Source organism: Phascolarctos cinereus, unplaced genomic scaffold (assembly GCF_003287225.1).
Source record: "Phascolarctos cinereus isolate Bilbo 61053 unplaced genomic scaffold, phaCin_HiC Scaffold_726;HRSCAF=1367, whole genome shotgun sequence".
NCBI classification, from domain to species: domain Eukaryota; kingdom Metazoa; phylum Chordata; class Mammalia; order Diprotodontia; family Phascolarctidae; genus Phascolarctos; species Phascolarctos cinereus.
Window position 1 is genome coordinate 98463790 of NW_027556098.1, and position 23211 is coordinate 98487000.

The window sequence follows — 23211 nt, forward strand, 5'->3', positions numbered from 1 at the left end:
CAGGTGCATGGTATGAGCAGCTCTTAGTGAATCCATGTTGGCTTTTAGTGGCTACTAATTTCTTTCTAAAGATTCACTTAACAATCTCTACTATAACTGTTCTAAGTTTAATATCAAGTTTAATAATCTATAGTATGCAAAATCCCCCTTGTTCCCCTGTTACAAAATTAGAACACTGGCCCATTTCTCATCTCTGCCACTTCTCCAATTTAAAATGATCCCTCATGGAATGTGAAAATGCCCCAGCAATCATCTCTGCAAATTCTTTCAACTGCATGGGAGATATTTCACCCGGGACAGATCATTTGAATAAGTTTAGAGAAGTCTGCTATTCTCTCCTCTCATCATCTCATTTACCTTAGGTTTCAACTCTTTTTTCTTTCACAACCAAATTTGTAAAGAGTATAAGCTACTGATGTTCTCTCCACTATTTTACTACCCATTCCATCATTAACCTTTCTGATCTAGTTTCTATCCTGTATTCTCTTTGAAGCTGCATTGCTGAAAATCATGAATGATCTTCTAATCACCAAAACCAATGGTCTTTCACAGAATGTTATCATTGGAAGGGTCCTCAGCAACCATCAGATCCGGCTCACTGTAACATATCTGACAAGGGATCATCTAACCTTGGCCTGAAGTCTTCTAAAAAAGGAGAAAGCTACTTTCTTAGGGCAGCCTATTCTTACTTCTGGACAGATCTGTTAGGAAATTATCCTCTGGTATCAGATCTTCATTTGCCTCTTGGTTCTGCTCTCTGGGGTCAAAAAGAATACATCTAGAACAAATTCCTTTACTTGACTCCAATCCTTTCATGTTATTGATAAGGAAACTGAGACACAAAGAGGTTATCTGACTTTCCCAGATTCACACAGTCAATATGTATCGAAGGTGGGATTTGAATACAGATTTTTCTGACTCCAAATCCAGTACCCTATCCATTGTGCCATGCTATTTCTAAGGGTCCCTGCTATTTATTTCTCAGACAAAGAAAACAAAGTCCAACTCAAATACCAATTCTTCCAGGTAGCCTTCCATGATTCACCTTGTTGTGGGCCTTTTTCTTCCTTCAGATCTCACAAAATACTTTGGTTGCATTATATTTATCATTTTTTATTAAAATTATTGGTATATGTAGTATATGTGTTAATTCCCTCTAGTGGGCTGCAAGCTTCATAAACCCTGGTACAACATCTTATCTAAACTTCTTATGTCTCCCAGAACCTAGCAAAATGCTCTGTACACAAAAGATACTTTATACATATTAAAGTTATCAGTCTATCTACAGTAGATACTTTCAATATTACTTACTCTTCAAAAACCCCAGCTATCAGAATATCTTCTTTGTTGGTTTTAATGTCCAGTTCCGGTTCTCCATTGAGCATTAATTTCAAGTTATATATAACCACCAAAGTGCCTGGGAAAATATCAGAGGTTTATGTTTTCAATCTCTGTTTTAAATACATGAGACCTTCACTATCATGATATTCTCAAAAAACAAAAGCAAAACAAAACAAAAATGTTACAGGGCTAGCCTTCTAACTAGGTCTTTTTAAATCCTCCCCCATCCACCACGGAGAAGTCCAATAAAGACACTATTTATAGTCAGTTCTTTTCTAGAAAAATAGTAATAAGACAATGTTATAATAAGTTACTAATATAAATACATATATAATTATGTATTATATTACAATTACTAATCATAATATACTATTACATTAAAAATATCATGTTCATACAAAACTTTTAAGAAATAGACCATACTTCCTCAGTAAAACCAAATGTAGTAAACAGCATCTAAGAGGTCTTTGCTTATTGAGACAAAGATTGATAGGAAAAGGCTAGCATATATTAAAATATAGGTCAAGAGAAAATTTTATAGAACAGTAGGGAAAAAGCGGAGGGGTGGAATTTGGCCTCTCTCATTGCACACTTACCTTCTCTCCCTCTCCCTTTCTGTCTCTCTGTCTCTCTCCCTCTCCTTCTATTTCTTTCTCTGTGTCTCTCTCCCTTTCTCTTTCTCTCCCTGTCTCTCTGCCTCCCTTTCTCTGCATATTGACTTATAAAACTACATAATATGCTATACTATAATCTGTGCTCTATTATATTTGTATTTATTTTGTTAAATAGTTCCTAATTACATTTTGATGTGGTTCCTGCTGCACTCAGGAGAATTGTCAGCTGCATTCTCTGCACTAGAGGGAACTCCCAATATAACTCCTTCTCCCAATGCTGGGCAGCATCAGCTCTACCACTTCAGCAGCTCAGATAGTGACCTGGGACACCTAGAGATTAAGAGACTTGCCCAGTACCAACAGGCTAGTATAGTGAGCATTAGAGATGGGACTCCACACCAGGTCTTCTTGACTGAGCCTGGCACTCTAATAAACTATGCCATTTATATATTTTCTTAATACACAAACCATATAGATTAACTGAATGCTACCCTATGGGAGATTTCAAAGATATATGCTTTGAATATATGAGTACATTTTATACTGTCTACTGTGTCAGATACTCAGTGATCTGATGATCTTACCAGATTTTCTATATATCTTGTCAAACTGCTGCATTAATTCAATCTCCGTTTTAAAGGGAGAATATTTATGAATTACAGATAGTTCCTCAGAGAATTTCTTGGGGTCTGTGATGGATTCTTTGGTTCTTGAAGACCACGATGGTATGGGAACTACTACCTGCAAAAACATACATACAAGATGATGAGGATCTATAACACTAATATTTGCAGTAAACAACAATAAAAATTTGCAAAAAAACCAGGTATAATTATCCTTATTGGATCCTAATCTGATAAACTCTAGATAACCCTGAATCCAAGCAACCTAGAAAGCTCAATATTTTTTAACTTTGTGCTGTTTTTTAAAGATCAGTGTTATTGGAAGACTAGTAGTAGAGGGGCCCAATAATGCACAGAAGAAACAAACAAACAAAAAATCCAAAGAGAGCCAGCAAAAATAACAGCTCAAATCTATTCAGAGATTAAAGTTTGTAGAGCATTTCCTAGAAATCTCATTTGAGCTTACTCAAAAAAATGTTGTAGAAACAAGTATGATTATTATCATTTTGCAGACGAAGAAATTAAAGCTCAAAGGACTTGTCTATGGTCATACAGGTAATAAATTTTAGAGGCAGGAATTGAACCCAGTCTTTACTGACACCAAGTCCAACACTCTATTCACTATGCCATGTCTCCATGGCCTGGATATCCAAAAAGGATTGGTAGTAGATTGGATGAACTAAAGACTCCAATGTGAGGAGACAACCTGGGATGTTCTCACAAATAGAATGTAGCTTTGTGATGGCATGCATCAGGTATGCCAAACCTGCAGCTTGCTGGAACCAGATTAAAATGTAATTGGGAAATATTTAATGAAATAAATCAAAATGTGAAAGAACACAGAAAATGTTGATTTGTAGCCCACAGATTTAATGGCTCCCATTTCTATTTGAGTTTGAAACCACTGTTATACATGTTTTTTTAAAAAAATGATAAAAAAGACAGTAAGAATTAATTAACAAGATATCACTCAATCAGAACACCTCTTACTGCCAGTTACAATGCTAGGGATCCTCCTCCTCCCCTCCTCCTCCTCCTCCTCCTCCTCCTCCTCCTCCTCCTCCCCTCCTCCTCCTCCTCCTCCTCCTCCTCCTCCTCCTCCTCCTCCTCCTCCTCCTCCTCCTCTGCTAGGCAATGGGGTTAAGCGACTTGCCCAGGGTCACACAGCTAGTAAGTGTTATATGTCTGCAGCTAGATTTGAACTCATGTCCTCCTGAATTCAGAGACTGTGCTCTATCCACTGCGCCACTTAGCTGCCCCAAGCTTACATTCTATCAGAGGAGAAAACATATACGTAGGCAAATACATGAAAATAAATACAAAGTAATTTTTGTGAGGAAGTTACTTGCAAGCCTATGATAAGGAAAGGCTATCGGATTTGGCAATTGAAAAATAATGGGTCATTTTTGATAGTGTAGCTTCAGTAGTTTCATGAAGCTAGAAGCCACATTACAAAATGAGAGATGAAGTCAATCAATAAACATTTATTAAGCACCTACTATGTGCCAGGCACTGTGCTAAGTGCTGAGGATACAAAAAAAAGCAAAAGACAGTCCCTGCTCTCAAGGAGCTTATCAGTGAATGGGGAAGACAAGATGCAAACAAATACATACAAAGCAAGCTATATACAAGATAAATAGGAACTAATTAACAGAGGGAAGGTACTAGAATTAAGAGGGGTTGAGGAAAGCTTCTCCAGTAAAAGATGGGATTTTAGTTGGGTCTTAAAGTGGAAGCACTGAGTACAGATGATTTTTTTCAATCAGTTTATGTGAGAAGGGAATGAAAGAGTTAGGATGATATTAGGACGATGGCTTGAGGTAGAAGAGTCTAATAAGGATTTTTTTTAGAATAGAGACACGAGCACATTTTTTATGCAGCAGTGACTGAATCAGCAGAGAAGAGATTGAAGATTAGACAAGAATTCTGAAGGAAAAGACATGAAGAGATAGGATCAAGGGTGCATATAGCAGTGGTGGCCTTTGTGAAGAGAAGGGTCACTTCTTCATGGAGTAGAGGAAGAAAAAATGGAGGGGGTGATGTCAAGTAGTTTTCAGATACAGAAAGGAGAAAAGAGGGAACTCATTAATAAGTACCTCTATTTTTTCTTTTAAGTATGAGGTAAGGTCCTTATCTGAAAAGGCTAAAGAAGTGAATGGTTTGGGAGGTTTTAGGAGACAAGGAAAGATTTGGAAGAGCCTCTATGGTTAGTAGAATAGAGAATCATTCAAGGAACAGTAATTAGCATTGCCTTATTAGGATGAAGGTCCAGTGGAGATTACGTGTGTTTTGTGTGTGTGTGTGTGTGTGTGTGTGTGTGTGTGTGTGTGTGTGTGTGTATTTAGTGGATCCAGCTCAGTTGCACATTTTCTTCCAATCCCATTCAGTAGTACATGAATAGAAATAGATGGAGGTGGATGTTGGGATAATCCAAAGTTGAGCTTTGAACACTGACAGGCCAAGAAGACAAGCCATATGAGAGTAAAGGATGGTGCATATAGTCAAGACTGAGAAGGAAAAGTAAAGTTAGAGTAAGTATGGATGACCTGGGAGAGTACTGAGGAATGGAAGGAATAAAGATGCTGAATAAATTTAAGAAGGTTAAGCCACTGGGAGAAACGAAAATAAAAGACATAATTACATGTAAAGGAATTTTAGAGCTTTTGATTATGAAAGCAGAACACTTGTCAGTGATGGCAAGATCAAGAACATGACTATCCTTATATGTGGCTAAGGGGAATAAAGAAGTAGGCCATGGGAGTTGAAGAGATTGAGGACCTGGGAGACTGGGGTTTTTGAAGTATCAGCATCTATGTTGAAATCCCCTCATATAAGTGGATGAGTTGGAATAAAGAAGGAGATTGTGAGCCAGGTACACTCCTCAAACCCAAAGAATAAAACATGATAGAGGGCATTTAGAGGAGAATGAATGGAAAGAAAAATAGAATACTCACTGATTGACTAGATTGATACATAATAGAGACCACCTGAACAGAAGAAAGAAATAGGTAAGGAGCTCAGGAAAAAGATCATAAATGTAGCACAGGAGCACAACATAGTGTAAATATTTTGATATCTGCTAGAGGTCTCTCTCTGCCCAAAGCAGGGCAAGTGATAAATTCTTGGCTTACCTTATTGATCATTTCATTAATCAAAAGATAGAACAAGCCTCGATGGTTTTCTTATTTCTTAGGGCATAATTGTGCTTGACTATGTGTATTTGTTATAAGGGTTGGGTTGGTTTTTTTTTTGCTGGAGAGAAGAGATGTGGGACAGAGAGAGAAAATAAATGCTTGTTAACTGAAAAAAATGTAATTTTTAAAAAAGGACAACAAGCAACATTGAGTCCAACTCCCTCATTTTACAGATGAGGAAACTGAGGCACAGGGAGGCTAACTGACTTACGTAGGGTCACAAAGCTAGTAAGTTTCTGAAGGAGGTTTTAATTCTGATCTTTTTGACTCCTAGACCAAAGGTCTAGCCACAATGCCACCAAGCTTGTGGATGTCATCATACCCAAACCCTTTACAATAGAGACAAGCAAAAATGAAGAGTATAGAAAAATTTATTGGCTTGCTTTAATGATAATTTCATCTGTCAAAAAATTGAGGAAGCAACAAAGGGAACTACTGTTCAAGCCTGAATCCCACCAAGAAAAAGGATAGGGATAGTTATTGGACCTGTGATTTCAATGGTCTAGCAAAATCCTGGAGGAGGAAAATTCCCCCTGATGGGGACTGTCACCTTCTTTTCAAATTATAATTTTACAGAGTTGCTTTGAACACTAAGAAGTTGATTAAGTCTCTTAGGGTCACAAAGCTAGTTTGTGTCAGAGGTAGGCTAACAAAAAAGAGGAAATGGTTGCTAAGGAAGAAATGTCAGTAACCTTCGGGAAAAATGACTAATCTATCTTAGAGGTCTGTGATAGAATTCAGCAAAGCTGGACACTATGTGACATATATTAGACTATGAGCTTGAGAGCAGGGACTGGTTTTTATCTTTCTGTATACCTCTAGTACTTAGCAAAGTGTCTGGCACACAGTAGGTGCTTAATAAATAAGTAACTGACTGAAAAATCCTAGATTTTGGGACAGCACTGTGCACAAGGAATAAATAAGGAAAGGTAGGATACATTGGCCTAAAATTCTATTGGGGAATTCAGCTCAAGACAGGTGGCAAGCTCTAAAGACTGAAACTGTAAAGACACAAAGAGAAAGGATGGGGAGCTGCCTAAGAGATTGATGTGGATATGCAGCAAACTCATAACTCATGCAGAAGACGGAAGCAAGAACAGGTAGTAAAACATAAACACAAAGGGATGACATGATCCTGTTAGAACGTTGTCAGCAACCTTAAAGCTTAGATGAACTGAGTTGGGAAACAAAAAGAGTTTTTTGTTGTTGTTGCTGTTTTATTTTTTTTCCCATAAAGCTGTAATGGAGAAAAGAGGATTAAGGAAGGGAGAGATTCCTGCTTAGGGGATAAAATAAAATGGAGAAAAGACAGAACTGTTCGACTCTAACTTCGCATATGTTTTCCCTGTCAAGGAGAATAAACTTTGGACTGGAAAGAAAAGAGCAAACATGGCTAATGGAGAGATGAAATCCAAGAGAAGTGGGAAGATGGTAAGAGAGCACCCAGCTGCCCCTAATGAGTTCAAGTCACCAAATCACCGCTATCCTCAGGTTCCAGAAGAAGTGACTGATGCAATAGGTGATCATCATCAGTAATATTTTTAATTTAATATTTATTATAAGCATAATAACCACCAACAAAGATAAATAACCAAATAATCACACCATTCAATTAATTCATGTATGTAAGTGGTATATGAATATAATAGATTATTAAAATACCATAAGAAACAATGACTATAAAGAACAGAGAAGCATGAGAAAATATATATGAAGTGATGCAAAATACCATAAATAGGGACAGGAAAATAACATACTCAATGACCACAGCAATTTAAATGATAAACAATGGCCAATAAGAAAAACAACAACCTGAAATTGAACATAGAGTAATTTTAATGACCAAGCTTGTCCAAGAAGAAGAGATAAGAAAAAGCCTCCCTCCCATACCCTACCTTTGCAGGGGACTGTAAATGTGTGTCTGTCAATTCGGATTGATGAGTTAAATAATTTACTCAACTGCTATTTTTCTCTTTCTTTCTTTCTTTTTTTTTGTTACAAGGGTTATCTCTCTGGGTAGGTAATGAACAAAGCACATATTTGGTTATGAAAGTAATGTGAAAACAAAAGATATAAAAGATATTTTTAAAAAGAAAAAACTTACATAAAGTTTACCATTCAAAAGAAAAGAACCAAACAAATTAACAGACAACAAAGTAAAAATATGATTGCTCACTGTCATTTTCCTAGTATCTGAAATTCTATTACATTTGACTTCATATATAATAAACATATATATGTATATATACACATATTTATACATTGTTTTGTCCTTTGTTCTCGAAGAAGACCATGACATCAGGAGGGTGATTCCATTACTTGCAAGTAAACTGGATTTAAGTGAGGGAGGGCTGTGCAAAGTCACCAGCCTCACTTTCTCCTCTGGAGCCATCTGGATCCAGAGACAAGCTATACATCAGGACAACTGGAGATGGCCCCACATATATACATACACACATAAATATATATGTATATGTATATATACAGTTATAAGAAATGTAGGTAGTTTGGGTTGTGCTGATCTTACTTTTTCATATCTTTTTCAAATCTTTTCCTTACATTCATAATATAAGTTTTATGGCACAGTAATATTCTATTATATTAATGAATTAATTTATTCATTCTTCAATTGTTGAACATCTAGATGGTTTGGAGTTATTTTACTATTGCAAATAACACAGCTACAAATACAAACAACTGTAGCTATAAATATTTTGTACAGATGCTTTGTGTTATATCTTTTGGACAGAGTCCTATTAATGGAGTCACTGGGTCAAAAGGAATAATTAGTTTTGTGATTCACTGTACACTCTTGAATTGTTGTCTAAAAAGTTTATACCAGTCTACAAGTCCCTCTAACAGTATATCAGAGTGCCTATTTCACTGTAGTCCTGACAATATTAAATCCTATCATTTGGGGGGATCTATTTTTCCCATTCCAGTAGGTGTAAGGAAGTATATTTTAAGGTTGTACTGATTTACATTGCTCTTGTTACTAGGGAATTTGAGCATCTTTTATGTATCTATTAAAGTTTGCATTTTCTCCTTTGAAAATGATCCATTCACATCTCTGGACAATTGCACTACTGAGAAGAGTGCATTAGAATTATAGATATGTATCAATTTCTTATAGACTCTGAATGTCAATCCTTTATCTAATATGGTTCCTGCAAATAATTTCTGCCATTCTATTTTTGCTTTTTCTTTTAAATATAATGGTTTTTTGTTGTGTAAAACCCTTTTTATCTCTGTATACACAAAACCACTGATGTTTTCTTAACAATTTCTTCCATTAGATTGAAATATTCCTTTCTTTAATGGAAACAAATATACTATTTCTTTTTCTTCCAGATTTTTGCATGAATATTTAGTCCCTTTCCAATAAGTTTTATAAGTGTTAGGTTGTCTTTTCTTCAATCATTTTACTGAAATACAAATATTCTTATAATTACAAATATTCTCTTAATTTCCTTTATTAAACCAAACTTGACACTCCTCTAAACAAAGCCTCTCTCTTATAGTAATAATTAGTTTCTTTAACTTGAACTTTCATTTTATCAAATATAGGAGCATACCTTGGAATTACTTTTGTCCCACACTTTTTCATGCATCTCCCATCCCTTTTTCTTTTTCACTGAAATATCTTTCTGAAATACATTCTCTCTCTCTCTCTCTCTCTCTCTCTCTCTCTCTCTCTCTCTCTCTCTCACACACACACACACACACACACACACACACACACACAGAGATGATCTCTACAGGTTGGTCACTTAGACCAGCACTTCTTAAACTGTGGCTCACGACCCCATATGGGTTTAAGAAGTACTGAAGGGGTCATGAGTGGAAAAAGTTTAAGAAGTCCTGACTTGGACAAAGGTATTCTTAATCCACTTTGTTTTTGTTAGGGCAAACTCTAGAGAAATCAGGCATCTTGTTTAGGAGATTCTACAACGATTTGAAGTTTAAAGCAATAAGCCCAATGTTAAGATTTCATCTTCTACTCTATAGTGAATCCTTCTCTTTAACATGAGCCAAGGGTTAGACACCCTCCATGACAACAGTAAATAACTGGGGCTAGCATACATCTCCCTGTTTCCTGCTTTTTACTAACTGTTTTGATTAACTGAATTAATGATCAGAGAATATTTCCATTGTTTTATCTTTTGAGGTATCTTACAGTGGAAAATTCTGTCTATGGAATCAGAGGACCTGGGTTCAAGTTTCCCCACTGACCATGAGTACCTGGGTGACTTGAGCACTTAACCTCCTTGATCTATTTCTTCATCTGTAAAATGAAAAAGTTGAACTATGGCCTCTAAGGACCCTTCCAGATGTAGGTCTACAATCCTATGAATCCTGCATAATTCTGATACATGAAAAGGAGAGCCTTTAAGGTACTCTTTTGTTCTATTTGAATCATTTTTTATAGTTAACAACTCTGTCCCCTACGTCTCCGGAACATACACATAGATACATAATTCAGTTTCAACAAACACATACAAAACACTGGTGTTAGGAACCAAAAGAGACATAAATATAAACATGTCATGACCCTCCACTCAGGCATGTATGAAAAGAACTGTCACAAAAATATAACATCGTAAGTCCATATGAAAAATACAAAGTATTTTCTGAGTAGTTCTGAGATCAGGGAAAGAAAAGATTAGAGGGGTAGCTAGGTGGCACAGTGGATAGAGCACTGGCCCTGGAGTCAGGAGGACCTGAGTTTAAATACAGCCTCATATAACACTTACTACCTGTGTGACCCTGTCAAGCCACAACCCCATTTCCTAGCAAAAAAAAAAAGTTAGAAAATTGATTAGGAGTTTCAAATTCTTTAAAACAAACAAACAAATGATTTAAAAACAACAACAGCAACAAAAATCTACTCAACCCTTTTTCAACTCCAGAATACTATCTCTCAGGCTCTGATCCATTAATTAGCAAGAATGCCTTCAAGGGGAAAGTGAACCCCACAGTTACCACAGGAACCAAAGAAATAAACTAAAATTGTACCTCGCTGAGACCTTCACTTTCACAAAAAGTCTGAGACAGAAAAATGCAGGACATCGTCTCTTCTTTCTTGGTAAAAAGAATGAAGTCTTTCCCAATCCTCATGGATCCACTGCAAAGAAGACACACAAATAATTAGTTACCACACAGATGGCTGAGCATCAGCCCCACTTAGCTCTAACATTCTATGATAATCTTGGGTTAAGTCTGATAGGGAACTTGACATTCTAATTAACGTGCTTTACTTTACAGATAAGAGGATGCTACTAATATGCGTTTTAAATGTTTTATCCAGAAGATGGGACGGATTTGCAAGCATACAACCAAAATGATAACATGAGGGACCTGGTTCTCCTTATGTATGTATCTGGAAGATGGTAGAGGTAAGGATCCCAGACAGTAAGCTAGGCACAGAGCCAAAATATTTCCTCCTTCGCCAGTATAAAACCTGTAATGTAGGTTTTATGCAATGCCATTCAACAAACATTTATTATAAAGCACATTATAAGCTAGGGGCTAGAGAGATCAAGATAAAATAAGGCACAGTTCTTGTCCTTAAGGAGCTTACAATCCACCATATCATGCTTTCACTAAATGAACTTAGAAGCTGATGACCCCATATGAGACACTGTCTGACATTTACTCTGAGGATTAGTAGAATGTACAAATGCCAAGAAACTGCAAATAAATTATTATGTCTTGGGTGACTATCACGGGGCATCTCTGATGTTATATCCCTATAATATAACAATGTGATGTATAATTAAAACTTTACAAAAATTATTTATGTGACTCTTGTGGTCTAGGTGCTGGGAAAGGCACAATGTTTAGATAAGACATAGCTTCTGTCCTCATGGAGCTTACTATCTAGGAGAAAGCCAAGACATCAAGATAGATATTTATAAGAAACAGTTTTCCATGAAAATTGTAGTACAGTTGTGATACCTGAACAGGAAAGTCAACCAGAATTTGAGGGAGCTTTCATGTAGGAGGTGGCATCTGAGTTGGGCCTTCAAGGATGGGAAGGAATTTAACACTCGGCAAAAGAGGGAAGGGAGGAGAATGCAAGCAGCGGGAATCGTAGAAACCAAAGACTGGAGACAGGTAAGCACAGGACATATTCAGCTGTCAAAGAACAGTACAGTTTGGCTGAAGAATAAAGTACACAAGATAAGTAATACAAGAATGGAAAGGTAGGGCAGCTTCAGGTATTGGAGGGCCTTGAAAGCCACACAAAGGAATTTCAACTTAACTTAGTAGAGTATAGGGAGCCAATGAAGAGTTTTTTCAGAACTCATTATTTGTTTTTTTGGTAAGGAAATTGGGGTTGTGACTTGCCCAGAGTCACACAGCTAGTAAGTGTTAAGTGTCTGAGGCTGGCTTTGAACTCATGTCCTCCTGACTCCAGGGCTAGTGCTCTATCCACTGCGCCACCTAGCTGCCCCAAGAGTTTTTTTCAGAAAAACAGTGACTTGGCTAGATCTATGCATACAAAACATCAGTCAGGTCATGCATAAAAGGTGGATTGTAGAAGGGAAAAAGTGAAAGTAGGGATCAAATAAGATAATATTTGTAAAAGCACTTAGCATAGTGTCTGGCACATAGGAGATGCTATATAAACCTTAATCATTATCATTATGGAGACCCATTACAAGTTAACAATAGCAATAAGGGCCTGTCCTTGAGAGGTGGCAATGGGAAAGGAGGAGATAACAAGTAAGAAAGACGTTACAGAGGTAAAATCAACAGAATGTCATAACAGTGAGAAATGCTACAAAGACACAAGCTGGGGCTCTTTGGCAGAACCCTTCCACCCTTAGCCAAAGGTGTTCCTTTAGCCAAGACAGCTATTTATTCCTGCTCTGTGTTCTATTTTTTAATTGCTATTTTTTGTTTTTACATCAACTTCATTTCTGATGCCTTTTAAAGCAGACATCATCCTCAGTCATCAGCCAGGCATAGTACTAAAAGGTGCAGGAGAAAAACATTTTATTACCTTTTAAGACCGTTGCCATAATGTCCAATGAACCTTGAAGCAGCTACCCGCTTCTTAGACATTCCAAAGAAAATGACATCTGAAGCTTCCTCTGTAACAGGCATGGATTTTAAAGGATGTTAGATTTCCTCCCAGGGTCAGAATTACCTCTGACGAGTAACCCCCTGACATAGTGAGAGAGTCTGAGTCGTGTGACACTTGAATCTCGGTCGTAGTACCACAGCAGAATTCAGAGTCTCACAAAGTCCCTAGCACACCAGATAAACTTGAGTGACTCTGCAGCCATCCCAAAGATGTGGGTCACACACTGGCAGATCAATGGATTGTTGACCCTGTAACTCCATCTACCTCCTCGCTGGGGACACTAAGATGAGTACGAAAGCTTCAGATCTCCCAGAAAAGACTCTGATTCCTATATACCTGGTTCATTGCATTTTCTTTAAGATCTATACTCCCAGGGCAGACAAGAACCCCCGAAAGGTACCCTGAATACATTTGGAGGACTACCTCCAAAGAGACCACGGGATTCAGTGGGTCCATTAGAGACCTCCTTATTTACTTATAAACTCTTTACGTGGTCTGGATTTCACTGAAATTAGAGATACCTTGTAACGCAGAAGAGCCCGGAAGAATACGTATTATTCAACTGATTTAATTCACATTTCTTAAATACCTACTATATATTATTATGCTAGGTCCTAGGAGAGATATAAATTACCTAAGATACAGTCCATGCCCTCATGGAGTTAATCATTTAGGAGTTGCCAGATATTCTTGTCTGTCAACTAAATACATAATCAATTGTCCCTATATCCAAAGCCTCTGAAACTTCTTGGGGATGTGCCAGTCTGAAAGCCAACAAGAATTTAGTTAAGTGCTAGTTAGAGGTGGCAGCCAGGTGGCACAGTAGATAGAATGCTGAGCCTGCAGCCAGGAAGACTGATCTCTGTGAGTTCAAATCTGGCCTCAGACACTAACTAGCTATGTGACCCTAGGTGCCTCAGTTTTCTCATCTGTACAAATGAGCTAGAGAAAGAAATGGCAAACCACTCCAGTATCTTTTCCAAGAAACCCCCAAATGGGGTCAGGAAGAGTCAAACATGACTGAACAAGAAGATGATGATGTTGAGAATTATAAGCTGGGCATCATGCTAGCAGTCAGAAATACAAGTATTTGTGTTCAATCAATGAATCAAAAAGCATTTAAGAGCTTACTATATAACAAGAAGGAAAAAAACAAAACAAAACAAGACATCCCTGTTCTCAAGGAGTTTATATTAAATCGTGAGACTCACAAAATAATGGTATCTACTAACCAAGGATTCATGGCTTTTTAAAAATATTTTGACAATATTGTTAATAATATATTTGTTGTTTCTGTTTTAATATTTTGATAACGATTTCAATATAATTGGCTTCTATTCTAGTCTTAAGTATTTTATGCATTTAAAAACATTATTTTAAGGAGTCCATAGTCTTCCCCAAAGTACCTCAGGGGTCCATGACACACACACAAAAATGTAAGAACTCCCATGCATGACTATAAGCTTTATGAGGTCAAGAATCCTATCTTATCTAATTTTGTATCTCTTTTAGGACCTAACACAATGCTCTGTAGCAGTAAGTATTTAATAAATGTTTGTTTACTATGTTACTAAACCATGTCCTTTCTAGCCACTCAAGATCTGATCTAACTCAGGTTCATCAACATTAACTGACGTCTTTGTCTCTTATCTGGCAAACTCTCCTGCCAATCTACAATTTCATTTCTGATGTTAGAAGACAATATTTTCTTCAATTCTAGATTGCTCTCCTATTGTGGGTATATTATTTTTAGGATCAAATGAAGAATGAGTTTGTTTCGTAAGATTTCAGTATTTTAAAACTGCTTTATATTCATTTGATTTTCTCCTTACAATTTTTTTATAATGAAACAATACAAAGATTCTTCCTTTCTCTTTTCAAAACTGTTCCTCCGTTCAACATATCATGTGCACAAATTGCCTTTCATTTTGAAAATTAATAAAAATGTTCTCATTACTCAGTAGGAGTATATGGTACAGAATTAAGTTCTTAATAAATGCCTTATTTAAATATCTATCTAGTGAAAACAAATATTTATGAGATTTTCTTCACTCAGCATTATATTCTTTTTTTTAACATTCATTTTAAAAATTCTGAGTTCTAAATTCTCTCCCTCCTCCCAGCCCCTCTCCCAGCTATTGAGAAGACAAGCAATATAATATCCATTATACATGTGAAATCATGCAAAACATATTTCCAGATTAGACATGTTCAGCACTATCTTCTGCATGAAGCCTTTTCTGTCCCCCCAACTGTGAATACCTTTCCTCCCAAACTATGTTATATTTACACACTTTATATATATATATATTTATTTTATATTTATGCTGCATATATTTATTTGTATATTTGTTATATCCCCAATGTAAGATCCTTATGAGTAGGGAATCATTTTTTGTACTTATGTCCTCAGCACCTGTGCCGGACATATAGTAAGCACTTAATAAATACATGGTTGATTGATTTTTAACTCTCTGAATCTTCACACAAAAGAATAATTCTTCTTGAATATTCATATCAGTCTAACAAGATATGGATGATGATATTAAGGAAAAGCACACAACTATGTAAGAAGACCACTTACACAGTTATCCCCAGTCATTAAATACAGTCCTATATAATTTAGAGAGTGTTAAAACTCTGTTGATGCTGAAGCATGTTGCCAACAAGATCTAGCCCAAAACTCCTGTGGAGTTTCCATCAAAGGGCCACATTTGAGGACCCAGGGGCCGCATGTGGCCTCGAGGCTGCTGGTTCCCCATCCCTGATCTAGCTCATGGGTATGTTTATACTGCAAGCTGAGTGATGTTTATAACACAAAAGGAGGCAAAATGGTGTCATTAGAAGAGTGCTGAACTTGGACAGGGAAGACCAAATTTCAAATCCTGGCCCTGCTACTTCTTACTGTGTGAACATGAGTAAATAACTCCTGTGGGCTCCAGTTTCCTTCTCTACAACATGAACAAGGAGACTGGCATGCCTTACTCTAAATTTCAAAATGAAATTTAATCCTAAGGAGAATGGGGGTCAGAGAATGGGTGAGAACTGGATAATATATAATATATGATATGATGTGATATAAGCTAGCATTTATATAGCACTTTAAGGTTTGAAAAGCACTTTACATATATTATCTCATTTGATCTTCACAACAACTCTGAGAAGTGGTGTCATTATTATCCCTATTTTATAAATGAGGAAACTGAGGCAAACATAGGGATTAAGATGACTTCCTAGGGTCAAAAAGCTACCAAGTGTCTAAGGCTAGATTAAAACTCAGGTCTTTCTGACTTCAAGCCATGTGCTCTAGCCACTGCACCACCAAGAGCTATGCCTAATACGAAGGGTAGCATTTTTGGAAGATCTAAAGCAGGGGTGGGGAACCTGCAGCCTCGAGGCCATATGTCATCTTCTAGCGCCCTGGGTGCAGCTTTGTGCTTGTACCTACATTGTGCAAAAATGGAAAGCGTGGGATCTGGTACATTCTGACAGTGTTTCAAGGGCTGAGACTGAGGATCTAAAGAGGGCAGGGACCTCAGAGATAATCTATTCCTACCCATTCACTGAGGCCCATTCAGATCACAAAGGTCACAGAGGTAACCAAGCAAAGGATGGATCTGAATCCAGGTGCTCTGATTCCTGAATTGGTGTTCTTATCATTACATAACAATGACCACATGTGGCTTTAAATTCTGGTACCCTCTTTGAGAAAAAGGATTATTTTCTTCTTTGTATATGTATCGCCTGTTCCTAGCACAGTCTCTGACACAGAACAGGTGCTTAATAAATTCTTGCTGGCTGATTGACTGACTGACATTTATGGAGAGATGAGAGAGGCTTAATAGATGTAAATATCTGACTGACACTGTTCTGGGCCCAAAGATGTCTTTTTTGTGGAAAAGCCGCAGACCAGAGTCTGAATGTGAATCCACATATAAATACTATGTGCTGGTTGGGATTACAGGATTTTTCCCACTTGCTAATGAATAACATTGGACTATACAAACAAAAAGAAGGCAAGGAGCTTGAAGGGCCCTGAAAGGCCTCTATGCTATGGGGCATATCTGATGAATGATGCTCCATGGTTTAAGAGGGTTTCATCCCCTTTTGTGTAGAAAATACCCATGAAAAATGCAATACACCAAGAAAAATATCACCAAGCTTTACACTAGTCAAAGTTATGGATCCAGAGCCATGGATGAGAATCCAAACGTCTCAGGGTTCCCATGAGACTTCAATTTGTATGCATAAGGTAAAGATAATGCAAGTGAGAACCTTAGCAAGCTAGGAAATCTATCTGAAACCATCATCCCTCTGAACATGAAAGTAAAAAAATTAACCACTAAAATACAAGGCGAGGTGACTCTTAATTGATGGTTAAACAGAAAAGGAAAATCCACCTAAAGGCACTAGAAACTAGCCCTGGGGGCTAGTGACAGCAGTACCTACAGGGTCAGTCTTAGAATCTGGCTGGGTATTAACAACTCTTAGAATTCATTAGGTGGCACTACTTAATTCGAGCCAAAGTAAAAGTATATCTATAGCAATGAGTGCCTTCTAAATTTCAGGCTTTATTCTTTCAGAATGTCAGGCCCCTTTAAGGTTAGATGGCTAGAATTAATTTATCAAGCCAGCTGAAATATTTAAACCTGAAAAGTCAAATCTATGGCTTTTCCATACATACCCCACCCCCATCTGAATAACATTCAATACCTGATTTTGCATATAGAGCTCAATTTGCTTTTTTATTGGTTTTCTGACTGTTCATGGTAACAACCAGTTAGGTAACTAGATAATTAACTTACCAGGACTCATTCCGTATCCATCATCAAGGAAGCACAACATAAATCCACCCTGTAGTTTTTCATTATCCACTACAAGAGAAAGCAGCTATTACTAATAAATATTAAGCTTAATTTGTTCATTAGAAAGTCACGCTGCTCGTATGATTAATGTTCCTCCTAACACGGGAGCAAAGAGTGACGCAGAGCAGGAACACAATGATGGAGCTCTGGGGAACTTGGCTGTGGTTTTATGGAAACAGCAGGGGGAGAATAAGGGTGTAGCTAGAATACAAAATCACTGAATTAAATTAAAAGGAAAAGAAATTTTTTAAAGCATTAAGAAGTTACCAAAACATATCAGAAACTACAGTGCTCTGTAGGAAAAAAAAAAAAACAGACCTTGAAGCCACCCTGAACCATTTGAACAAAGAATATTGACTTAACCTGCTCCATAGGCCTTCCCTTCTTTCCTCTTGAGCTCCTTTCTATATAGGTTAAGTGCCTCCTCCTGGCCCTAATTCTTTCATAGCCTTTTTCCATTGGCTTACATTCCCTTCAATTTCACCATTTTACCCAAAACTTCTAAAAGAAACAGAAGCTATCCTTGTGCAATTCAAATTCAAATTCATAATCTACTGCAAAGTCAGCTTGGCATGGCAGATAGCCCATGAGACCAAGTTCTATCTGTTCTCAAAAACTTACCAGCTGGGTGAACTTGGGCAAATCACCTAACTTTTCAAAACCTCATTTGCAAAATGGGGATAACTCATACTACTTGCAACGCAAGATGGGTGTGAGGAAATCATTATTTAAACGTGAGTTTTCATTCTTATTCTGCTTTCAGGAAAAAAAAAAACACCAGAAGAATAAGACACAGGCTCGGCAATCTTGTTTGAAACATTACCACTGTCAAGTCCTAAAATAAATCAAAGCCATGGATTGAGGAATAAAGCATCTCTAACTGAGATAACAGGGTAGCAAATCTGTCACCCTAGGGGATATCCAGTGGATTTCCCAACTAAAGAAACTCATGAAAAAGTTTTTATAGTTTTAGAAGGAAAGAGGGAGGAGACAGTATGAGATAGCAAGGCCTGGTCATGAGACTGTAGTGGCCCTTGGCCATCCTGGCAAGGAAAGCTACTTCATTCTGGCTGTTTTGCCTTTTGTGTCATGAATCCCAGTGGAAAAGGAAATCAAAAGCCTAGGTCCAGCTTGAGCTAGGTTCCCCCATAAGGGAAAATATCAGGATGGGGGGAACCTAGCATGTGGTTCAGCTCAACCTGATCAAGAATAAATACCTTAAGAGTAAGAATGCAAGGACCTTACTAAAATTCTAACATTATAAGGGACATTTAAAGGAGTGGCAGTCCAAAGGACAGTATTAACAATTTCTGTCATTATATTAACAATTATATCAGCAATTCTGTCAGCACAATGTAAATATTTTTAACCTGGGGTCCATGACTTTAAAAAAAATACATATTGAGAACTGTATTTCAACATAATTACTTTTTATTAGAATCCTGTGTATTTTATTTTATGCATTGCAAAATATTTTGAGATGGGATCTACTGGCTTTATCAGACTACCAAAGGGATCCATGACACAAAGAAAGCTAAGAATCTCTGTCATAAAGTAATGAAATCAATTTTTTTAGGTATACCTTAACATATATCCAAATAACTACATGACAGGAAGTATACCTTCATTCCCTAAACAGCAATATAAGGGACTCCTCATTTACAAGTACCCTCTGACCTAGCCCTTGCCTTCCTTCAGATATTCTTAATGGTGGCAAACCTTTGAAAGCAGATCTTAATTTTGGAAACAGACAAGTCACTGAGAGCCAAGTCAAAGCAAAAAGGTAGAAAACAGTATTTATAGGTGGGGGAGAGGAGTGGAAAAACACATATATATGTGTGTGTGTATATATATATATATATATACACACACACACACATATATATGTACACACACACACACACACACACACACAGAGACAGAGAGAGACACCGAGAGAGAGAGAGACACACACACACACAGAGAAAGAGACAGAGAGACACAGAGAGAGAGACAGACAGAAAAAAAAGAGGGAGAGAGAAAAAAAAAGAGAGAGCACTTATGGAGATTTTATTGACAGTTCATCAACTAACTCTGAAGGCTTTTTGAAAAGAATAGTTTCCAAAATATCTTGAACAATAAAAGCACAATTATAATATGAAGATAAACCCCACCATTTGCTGGACTTAGATACACATAAATAATCTTTCTTTGCCTCTCTCTCTTGATGATGCTACTACCTCCCATGGGTTAAATTATCCTCTCTATTCTGATGACTCTCAGATATATTTAGAAATAGACAGACTGTTTGTTTGATAGATGTGTGTATATGTAGGCACATATATGTACACATTTATATTTTTAGAGAAGGGGTGATATGTTAGGGATCCCTCCATCCCTTATCTCCTTCCTGAACTCCAGATCTGTATCACCAATTTCCTATTTGTCTTTTCTATCTGAATTTTCCACAGACATCTCAAACTCAGTATGTCCAAAACGAACCCATTATATTCCACAGCCCCCTGCCTGTGAAAACACATTCCTCCTCCAAACTTCCCTATTAAGAGACAACCATCCAGGGGGCAGCTAGGTGGTGCAGTGGATAGAGCACTGGCCCTGAAGCCAGGAGGACCTGAGTTCAAACCTGACCTCAGACCAAACACTTGACACTTAATAGCTGTGTGACCCTGGGCAAGTCACTTAACCCCAATTGCCTTAAAAAAAAAAAAGAGAGACAACCATCCAGGTTTGCAACCTTGGAGTCATCTTGACTCTTCTCTCTTACTCATCCCCATAACCAATTGTTTACCACAGACAGCATCTTTCACACCTATCCCTCCCCTTTCCCTATTTCCAAACCCAAATTTAGGCCACCATCATTTCTTAACCTAAATTGTTAACAGCCCGCTTGGTCTCCCTACTTCCAGCCTATCCCTTTCCAATCCATCCTCCATGGAGCCACAAATCAATATTCCTAATACATAGATTTGTCCATATCACTTCAATTCACAAAAATCCTCAGTGACTCCTTATCTCCTCTAGAATAAGATACAAATTCCTTAGCCTGAAATTTTAAGGCGCTTCACAACCTAGTTCCCACTTATCTCTGAAGTCATATTCCAATCACACGAGTTGTTTTCTAAACTTGATGTCCCATCTCCCATTTCTATGCCTTTCCATATACTGTCCTCCGTAAAGTAGCATCTCTCTCCTTGCTTACACTTTTTAGAGTTCCAACATTCCTTCAAGGCTCAGGTAAAGTGCCACTTTCCAGGTGATACCTTTCCTGATTCCCCTCAGTTACTAGTACTCCCCTCTTTTTCAAATTATCTTACATTTCTCTATTAGTATCCTTGTTGGAATAATCCTCACCCCCTGGTAGAATGAAAACTCCCTGAAAATAGGCTCTGTCTTATGTTTCTTTGTGTCCTCAACATCAAGCACAATACCTCTGCACATAGTAAGTATGTGCTGTATACCTGTTGAATGGAACTGATGTTCTGGTTGAGTATTCTTCAAACTGAACATTCTTAATATACAATCACACCTAGTCTATATTTAAAGGGTTAGTTAACATTGAAAGACAAGTTATGATAACTTTCAAACCCAGTGATTCAAAAATAAATGCGTTAAAGGATTTCAGGGAGGGATCAATTTGAAGCCAATTATTGTTAAGAAAGGTTGTCATAGTCTTTCTTTCATAGAGTCAAAGAGTTGGTAGACATTGAGCTGAACCTTGAAGGACTAATAAGATTTGGTTGGAAATGGAGAATGTTCCTGATACTCCTTCAATCACAAGATTTAAAGCAAGAGTTCCCAACTCAGTGTACCCCTACCCCAAGGAGGTAAAAGAAACTCGTCGAGGGGGTACAGGGAATATTTGATAATTATATTTTCCTACTGAAATTTGTTTATTTTTATGTGCATATGCATGGCAAAAAATATAATCAGTTTACTTTTATACTGAATTAAGAGTATAGAAATTTATCAAAAGCCAAAGGAAATGGGGACCGAAAAGAATTTGGGAGCTCTCATTTAATTCAACACTCTCACTTCACAGATAAAGAGAGACACAGAGAGATTAAGTGACTGTCCAATGTCACATAATTATGAAGCAGTGAAGTTGGGGTTTGAACCTAGGTCTTCTGAATTAAATCTAGTTCTCCTTCCACCATTCATGTCATTAAAACATATAACGAAAGATTCATGTGATGAAATGTGCATGGATGATGGGATATAAAATGGATAACTCTGATTACATTAAATTAAAAAGGGGTTGCACAAACAAAACAAGTGTAGCCAAGATTAGAAGGAAAGCAGGCAAAGGGGGGGGGTGCAGCAATTACAACAAGTGTCTCTGATAAAGGCCTCATTTCTCAAACATATAGAGAACTGAGTCAAATTTATAAGAATACGAGTCATTCCCCAACTGGTAAAAAGTCAAAGGATATGAACAGGCAGTTTTTAGGAGAAGAAATAAAAACTATCTACAGTCACATAAAAAATCACTACTGATTAGAGAAATGCAAATTATGCAACTCTGAGGTACCCTCTCACACCTATCAGATTGGCTGACATGACAGAACAGGAAAACGACAAATGTTGGGGGGATGCAGAAAAACTGAGACACTAATAATGCATTGCTGGTGGAGTTATGAACTGATCCAACTATTCTGCAGAGCAATTTGGAATTATGTCCAAAGGGCTATAAAGCTGTGCATACCTTTTGACCCAGCAACACCACTATAGGTCTGTACTCCAAAAAAGCAAAGAAAAAGGAAAAGGCCCAAATATACAAAAATATTTATAGCATCTCTTTTTGTGGTGGCAAAGAACTGGGAATTGAGGGGATCTCCATCAATCAGGGATTGGCTGAACAAGCTGTAGTTTATGATTGTGATGGAATACTACTGTGGTATAAGGAATGACAAGCAGGATGCTTTCAGAAAAACCTGGTAAGACTTACACAAACTGATGAAAAATGAAATGAGCAGAACTAGGAGAACATTGTACACAGTAACAGCAATACTGTACGATGATCAACTGTGAATGACTTAGCTATTCTCAGCAATACAATGATCCAAGACAATTCCTAAGGACTTATAAATGCTATTTACTTCCACAGAAGAACTGATGGAGTCTGAATGCAGATTGAAGCATACTTTTTAAACTTTATTTATCATGGAGGTTTTTGTCTGTTTTGCAACAGAGCTAATGTGGAAATATGTTTTACATGATTGCACATGTATAATGTATATCAAATGCTTGCCTTTTCAATGAGGGAAGAATGGAGGAACAGAATTTGGAACTCAATTTAAAGAAAAAAATGAGCATTAATAGTGTTTTTAAATGCAATTAGAAAAAGATAAAATGTTAAAATTTTAAAATGAAATAAAATGTGCACAGAATGCATAAAAACTAGGAAAGACAGTATCCTTCCTGGAGCAAAGCACTCATTTAGGGAAGTAGTAGGAAATAAAATTGGGCAGATAGGTGAGGGTC

At 37.2% G+C, this 23211-nt stretch overlaps 1 protein-coding gene across 1 annotated transcript in view; it reads right to left on the reverse strand.

Annotated features, from left to right (window-relative positions):
- MORC1 (MORC family CW-type zinc finger 1) overlaps nucleotides 1-23211 on the reverse strand; it is a 189254-nt gene that overhangs the window by 151164 nt on the left and 14879 nt on the right. Inside the window, exons 4-8 of the mRNA XM_020999849.2 lie at nucleotides 17671-17739; nucleotides 12782-12872; nucleotides 10789-10897; nucleotides 2540-2696; nucleotides 1312-1417 (exon numbers count right to left, since the gene is read on the reverse strand). Coding sequence (XP_020855508.1) covers nucleotides 1312-1417; nucleotides 2540-2696; nucleotides 10789-10897; nucleotides 12782-12872; nucleotides 17671-17739 — 532 coding nt within the window. The remainder of the gene's footprint in view (nucleotides 1-1311; nucleotides 1418-2539; nucleotides 2697-10788; nucleotides 10898-12781; nucleotides 12873-17670; nucleotides 17740-23211) is intronic.